The 7,580-nt window shown below is 52.2% G+C and overlaps 1 protein-coding gene across 1 annotated transcript; it reads left to right on the forward strand.

Moving 5' to 3' along the window:
* Positions 1-1,256: 1,256 nt before the first annotated feature.
* LOC146830062 (histone H4) lies at positions 1,257-1,640 on the forward strand. Its single transcript, XM_085604287.1, has one exon. It carries the CDS (start codon positions 1,264-1,266, stop codon positions 1,573-1,575), a length of 312 nt encoding a protein of 103 aa, XP_085460413.1. The 5' UTR covers positions 1,257-1,263; the 3' UTR covers positions 1,576-1,640.
* Positions 1,641-7,580: the final 5,940 nt, after the last annotated feature.

The following is a 7,580-nucleotide window of genomic DNA, read 5'->3' on the forward strand; positions in this document are numbered from 1 at the left end:
AGAAGCCCTCCTCCCTCCAATGAGAAGTACTATCAGCGCCTAGCTGTCAACCAATCAGACGCACCCGAAGTCTTTATATCGCCGGAGTCCCGCAGAACAGCAGTATCATTCTCTCTGTTGTGTGAGTGAGCCCCTGCATCGATCGCCATGTCTGGACGCGGAAAGCAAGGAGGAAAGGCCCGCGCTAAGGCCAAGACACGCTCTTCAAGAGCCGGGCTCCAGTTCCCCGTGGGCCGTGTGCACAGGCTGCTCCGGAAGGGAAGCTACGCCGAGAGGGTGGGCGCCGGTGCCCCAGTCTATCTGGCTGCAGTCCTGGAGTACCTGACCGCTGAGATCCTGGAGCTGGCCGGCAACGCGGCCCGGGACAACAAGAAGACCCGCATCATCCCCAGACACCTCCAGCTGGCCATCCGCAACGACGAGGAGCTGAACAAGCTGCTGGGCCGAGTCACCATCGCCCAGGGAGGAGTCCTGCCCAACATCCAGGCCGTGCTGCTGCCCAAGAAAACCGAGAGCCACAAGGCAGGGGGCAAAGCAAGCAAGTAAAGGCCCGCAGACCACCGTGGAAACACACCCTAAACACAAAGGCTCTTTTCAGGGCCAACCACAGACTCCATCAAAGAGCGTGTCCGTGCCAAGATGTTACTCTGGCGGCTTCATAGTTGCGGCAGCGCCCGCACCGTCGCTACATAGGAGGGCATGCCCAAGCCCTCTGACGTACACATAAATGTCACCCCCGTCCCAAAACCTAGCTTGAGGCCGACAATAATGTTTTTGTTAAAAAAAATAAATTTTTATAGGGGCAGATTACAGACTTGCCACAACCGGGCGTGACATGTGGACAGTGTTACGGGGTTGCAGGCGGCCGCACACAGCGGGGTGGTGCCGGTGAGGCCGTTAATGTGATGGCTCCATTAGAACATTTCAGAGCCTTATGTTCATAGTGGGAACGGGCACCGAGCGCCAGGGTCAGGCGGGCCGCGGTGACGAGTGGGGGCCGGGAAGGGAGGCGTGTGTGTGTGCTTGACTGTGATCCGTGCCCCGGCGGCAGCTGCTGAGCCCACGACAAAGAGGCGGCTGGGAGCGCGCTCTTTTTCAAACGGCAACGGCCGCTCCCTGCCGGGGCCGGGCTCCCTCTCGCCTTCCGTTCAGTCACGTGGGCGGCTTGATGCGCCCTAGCTGGTCCGCCGCAGCTCCTCTATATAAGCAGCCGCCGCTGGCCTCGCCCTCAGTTCTGCTCAGTCACAGCACCGACAGGAGAACATGTCTGGACGCGGCAAAGGAGGGAAGGGGCTCGGCAAAGGCGGCGCCAAGAGGCACCGCAAGGTGCTCCGGGACAACATCCAGGGCATCACCAAGCCGGCCATCCGCCGCCTGGCGCGCCGTGGCGGGGTCAAGCGCATCTCCGGCCTCATCTACGAGGAGACCCGCGGGGTGCTGAAGGTTTTCCTGGAGAACGTGATCCGGGACGCCGTCACCTACACCGAGCACGCCAAGAGGAAGACCGTCACCGCCATGGATGTGGTCTACGCCCTGAAGCGCCAGGGCCGCACCCTCTACGGATTCGGCGGTTAAACACTCGGCTTGCCCACGGAGAAAAACACAAAACACCACAACCCAAAGGCTCTTTTAAGAGCCGACCACGATGTCATGGGAGAGCTGTGTCTATGCGCTAGGGTTCCCGCAGGGCTGCTTTCTAGGCCCACAGCCGGTCGGGTGAGGGGGGGGCACCAGGGGGATTTCGCTGCAATGCAAGGCACTGTCCCGGGGCCAGGGCGCCTTCCTGGAGCCCCGGCATGGGGGGGTCCAGGGGCGCGTTCATCCCAGTCCAGCCCACGGGGGTCCTGATGCCCTGTACTGGCGACCTAAGGCGGGTATAGCCCGGCCCAGGGGCCCGCCATCCTGGAGCCTTGTACTGGCGACCTAAGGCGGGTATAGCCCGGCCCAGGGGCCCGCCATCCTGGAGCCTTGTACTGGGGAGATAAGGCGGGTATAGCCGGGCCCAGGGGCCCGCCATCCTGGAGCCTTGCACTGGGGACATAAGGCGGGTATAGCCCGGCCCGGGGGCCCGCCATCCTGGATCCCTGGACTGGGGACCCAAGGCGAGTTTGGCCCGGCCCAGCTCAGTGCCGGCCATTCCCCTCGACTATTAAGCCCCCACGTAGTGGGGGCTTACAGAACACGGATGAGGGACAAAGGGTAGAGTTGGCGGCGCCGGGCGCGCCGCCGGCCATCTGGTCGCCGGGTTGCGCGACCAGATGGCCGGGCGGCGGAACGGCCGCGCTAACTCTAACTTTTGTCTCCCACTCGGGCGCTGTAAGCCCCCACTTCGTGGGGGCTTAATAGTCGGTAAGATAGAGTTCCCATGCAGGCCCATGGGGTGTGGGATCCTAATTTTTTTTTGTGAACGATCGTGACCGATTTCGGGGCCTTTAAGCACCTGTTTTAGTACTTTTATTTATTTATTTATTATTTTGGTTCAAGGGGACCATGGCACTACTTTTACCCAGGGCAATGGAGCTCCGCTTCGGGTAACATTTCAGGTTTTCCCCCTTAGCCAGAGATAGGCCCACAAAAAAAAAAAAAAAAAAAAAAAAATGCAATAATAATATAATACATACATATTTTTTAAATATTTTTTTTTTCGCCCAAAAATGAAATAAAGTCCTTCACAGTATCTGGTCCATTTTATTAGCCTCCAGTCATCCCTTTAACAATGTTTAATAAAAAAATAACAAAAATGTACTAAAATTTTAGGTCCAAGGGAACAAAGTCACTTTTTCAACCCAGGGCTATGGAGCTTCGATTGGGGTAATATTTCAGGATTTACCCCTCGGATGGAGGTGGGAAAAAAAACTTCACTCAAAAGGTACACAAAGCCCTTTACATTATCAGATCCAAGACTTCAGTGTCTCGGGCCCATTTCTAGCCTCCAGGCGCTTGTTTTATTCTTTATATGACATTTTGAAATTTACAGGTTTAAGGGGACACAGTATCTCCTTCTACCCAGGGCTATGGAGCTCCGCGCAGGGTAAGATTTCAGGTTTCGCCCCTGGCTGGAGGTGTGAAAATAAAACACTTCACATGCTCAGGAAAGTTTATTTCACTCATTTACAGTATCAGAACAAGGCCTGCAAGGCCTTGGGTATGTTTCCAGCCTCAAGGCACCAGTTGTACTGATACTTGTGACACTGGGAGATGTCATGCTTCAAGGGGATGAAGTCGCACCTTCTACCCAGGGTCATGGAGCTCCGCGCAGGATAAGATTTCAGGGTTCACCCCAGGCTTGAGCTGTGAAGATAAAACACTTCACATACTCAGGAAAGTGTATTTAGCTGCTTTACAGTATCAGAATAAGGCCTGCAAGGCCTTGGGCCTACTTCCAGCCTCCTGGAACCAGTTTTACTGATACTTGTGACATTTGCAGGTGTTAGGCTTCAAGGGGATGAAGTCGCACCTTCCACCCAGGGTTATGGAACTCCGCGCAGGGTGAGATTTCAGGGTTCACCCCTGGATGGAAGTGTGAACATAAAACACTTCACATACTCAGGAAAGTGTATTTAGCTGCTTTACAGTATCAGAATAGGGCCTGCAAGGCCTTGGGTGTGTTTCCAGCCTCCTGGCACCAGTTTTACTGATACTTGTGACATTTAAAGGTGTAAGGCTTCAAGGGGATGAAGTCGCACCTTCTACCCAGGGTTATGGAGCTCTGCGCAGGGTGCGATGTCAGGGTTCACCCCTTGGCTGGAGGTGAGAAAATAAAACACTTCACATGCTCAGGAAAGTTTATTTCACTCATTTACAGTATCAGAACAAGGCCTGCAAGGCCGTGGGTATGTTTCCAGCCTCAAGGCACCAGTTGTACTGATACTTGTGACACTGGGAGATGTCATGCTTCAAGGGGATGAAGTCGCACCTTCCACCCAGGGTTATGGAACTCCGCGCAGGGTGAGATTTCAGGGTTCACCCCTGGATGGAAGTGTGAACATAAAACACTTCACATACTCAGGAAAGTGTATTTAGCTGCTTTACAGTATCAGAATAGGGCCTGCAAGGCCTTGGGTGTGTTTCCAGCCTCCTGGCACCAGTTTTACTGATACTTGTGACATTTAAAGGTGTTAGGCTTCAAGGGGATGAAGTCGCACCTTCTACCCAGGGTTATGGAGCTCTGCGCAGGGTGCGATGTCAGGGTTCACCCCTTGGCTGGAGGTGAGAAAATAAAACACTTCACATGCTCAGGAAAGTTTATTTAACTCCTTTACAGTATCAGAATAAGGCCTGCAAGGCCTTGGGCCTACTTCCAGCCTCCTGGCACCAGTTTTACTGATACTTGTGACATTTGCAGGTGTTAGGCATCAAGGGGATGAAGTCGCACCTTCTACCCAGGGTCATGGAGCTCCGCGCAGGGTAAGATTTCAGGCTTCACCCCAGGCTGGAGGAGTGAAAATAAAACACTTCACACACTCAGGAAAGTGTATTTAACTCCTTTACAGTATCAGAATAAGGCCTGCAAGGCCTTGGGCCTACTTCCAGCCTCCTGGCACCAGTTTTACTGATACTTGTGACATTTGCAGGTGTTCGGCTTCAAGGGGATGAAGTCGCACCTTCTACCCAGGGTCATGGAGCTCCGCGCAGGGTAAGATTTCAGGCTTCACCCCTGGCTGCAGGTGTGAAAATAAAACACTTCACATACTCAGGAAAGTGTATTTAGCTGCTTTACAGTATCAGAATAAGGCCTGCAAGGCCTTGGGCCTACTTCCAGCCTCTTGGCACCAGTTTTACTGATACTTGTGACATTTGCAGGTGTTAGGCTTCAAGGGGATGAAGTCGCACCTTCTACCCAGGGTTATGGAGCTCCGCGCAGGGTGAGATTTCAGGGTTCACCCCTGGATGGAAGTGTGAACATAAAACACTTCACATACTCAGGAAAGTGTATTTAGCTGCTTTACAGTATCAGAATAAGGCCTGCAAGGCCTTGGGCCTACTTCCAGCCTCCTGGCACCAGTTTTACTGATACTTGTGACATATGCAGGTGTTCGGCTTCAAGGGGATGAAGTCGCACCTTCTACCCAGGGTCATGGAGCTCCGCGCAGGGTAAGATTTCAGGCTTCACCCCTGGCTGCAGGTGTGAAAATAAAACACTTCACATACTCAGGAAAGTGTATTTAGCTCCTTTACAGTATCAGAATAGGGCCTGCAAGGCCTTGGGCCTACTTCCAGCCTCCTGGAACCAGTTTTACTGATACTTGTGACATTTGCAGGTGTTAGGCTTCAAGGGGATGAAGCCGCACCTTCTACCCAGGTTTATGGAGCTCCGCGCAGGGTAAGATTTCAGGGTTCACCCCTGGCTGGAGGTGTGAAAATAAAACACTTCTCATACTCAGGAAAGTGTATTTAACTCCTTTACAGTATCAGAACAAGGCCTGCAAGGCCCTGGGCCTACTTCCAGCCTCCTGGCACCAGTTTTACTGATACTTGTGACATTTGCAGGTGTTAGGCTTCAAGGGGATGAAGTTGCACCTTCTACCCCTGGTTATGGAACTCCGCGCAGGGTGAGATTTCAGGGTTCACCCCTGGATGGAAGTGTGAGAATAAAACACTTCACATACTCAGGAAAGTGTATTTAGCTGCTTTACAGTATCAGAATAAGGCCTGCAAGGCCTTGGGCCTACTTCCAGCCTCTTGGCACCAGTTTTACTGATACTTGTGACATTTGCAGGTGTTAGGCTTCAAGGGGATGAAGTCGCACCTTCTACCCAGGGTTATGGAGCTCCGCGCAGGGTGAGATTTCAGGGTTCACCCCTGGATGGAAGTGTGAACATAAAACACTTCACATACTCGGGAAAGTGTATTTAGCTGCTTTACAGTATCAGAATAAGGCCTGCAAGGCCTTGGGCCTACTTCCAGCCTCCTGGCACCAGTTTTACTGATACTTGTGACATTTGCAGGTGTTAGGCATCAAGGGGATGAAGTCGCACCTTCTACCCAGGGTCATGGAGCTCCGCGCAGGGTAAGATTTCAGGCTTCACCCCAGGCTGGAGGGGTGAAAATAAAACACTTCACACACTCAGGAAAGTGTATTTAACTCCTTTACAGTATCAGAATAAGGCCTGCAAGGCCTTGGGCCTACTTCCAGCCTCCTGGCACCAGTTTTACTGATACTTGTGACATTTGCAGGTGTTAGGCTTCAAGGGGATGAAGTCGCACCTTCTACCCAGGGTTATGGAACTCCGCGCAGGGTGAGATTTCAGGGTTCACCCCTGGATGGAAGTGTGAACATAAAACACTTCACATACTCAGGAAAGTGTATTTAGCTGCTTTACAGTATCAGAATAAGGCCTGCAAGGCCTTGGGCCTACTTCCAGCCTCCTGGCACCAGTTTTACTGATACTTGTGACATTTGCAGGTGTTAGGCTTCAAGGGGATGAAGTCGCACCTTCTACCCAGGGTTATGGAACTCCGCGCAGGGTGAGATTTCAGGGTTCACCCCTGGATGGAAGTGTGAACATAAAACACTTCAAATACTCAGGAAAGTGTATTTAGCTACTTTACAGTATCAGAATAAGGCCTGCAAGGCCTTGGGCCTACTTCCAGCCTCCTGGCACCAGTTTTACTGATACTTGTGACATTTGTAGGTGTTAGGCTTCAAGGGCATGAAGTCGCACCTTCTACCCAGGGTCATGGAGCTCCGCGCAGGGTAAGATTTCAGGGTTCACCCCAGGCTGGAGGAGTGAAAATAAAACACTTCACACACTCAGGAAAGTGTATTTAACTCCTTTACAGTATCAGAATAAGGCCTGCAAGGCCTTGGGCCTACTTCCAGCCTCCTGGCACCAGTTTTACTGATACTTGTGACATTTGTAGGTGTTAGGCTTCAAGGGCATGAAGTCGCACCTTCTGCCCAGGGTCATGGAGCTCCACGCAGGGTAAGATTTCAGGGACCACCCCAGGCTTGAGCTGTGAAAATAAAACACTTCACATACTCAGGAAAGTGTATTTAGCTACTTTACAGTATCAGAATAAGGCCTGCAAGGCCTTGGGCCTACTTCCAGCATCCTGGCACCAGTTTTACTGATACTTGTGACATTTGTAGGTGTTAGGCTTCAAGGGGATGAAGTCGCACCTTCTACCCAGGGTCATGGAGCTCCGCGCAGGGTAAGATTTCAGGCTTCACCCCAGGCTGGAGGAGTGAAAATAAAACCCTTCACACACTCAGGAAAGTGTATTTAACTCCTTTACAGTATCAGAATAAGGCCTGCAAGGCCTTGGGCCTACTTCCAGCCTCCTGGCACCAGTTTTACTGATACTTGTGACATTTGCAGGTGTTAGGCTTCAAGGGGATGAAGTCGCACCTTCTACCCAGGGTTATGGAACTCCGCGCAGGGTGAGATTTCAGGGTTCACCCCTGGATGGAAGTGTGAGAATAAAACACTTCACATACTCAGGAACGTGTATTTAGCTGCTTTACAGCATCAGAATAAGGCCTGCAAGGCCTTGGGCCTACTTCCAGCCTCCTGGCACCAGTTTTACTGATACTTGTGACATTTGCAGGTGTTAGGCTTCAAGGGGATGAAGTCGCA

Source organism: Triturus cristatus, chromosome 5_1 (assembly GCF_964204655.1).
Source record: "Triturus cristatus chromosome 5_1, aTriCri1.1, whole genome shotgun sequence".
Lineage (NCBI taxonomy): Eukaryota > Metazoa > Chordata > Amphibia > Caudata > Salamandridae > Triturus > Triturus cristatus.

What these genes read in the sequence shown, in the direction of transcription:
- LOC146830062 (XM_085604287.1), top strand. Translation starts at nt 1,264, where the DNA reads ATGTCTGGACGCGGCAAAGGAGGGAAGGGGCTCGGCAAAGGCGGCGCC.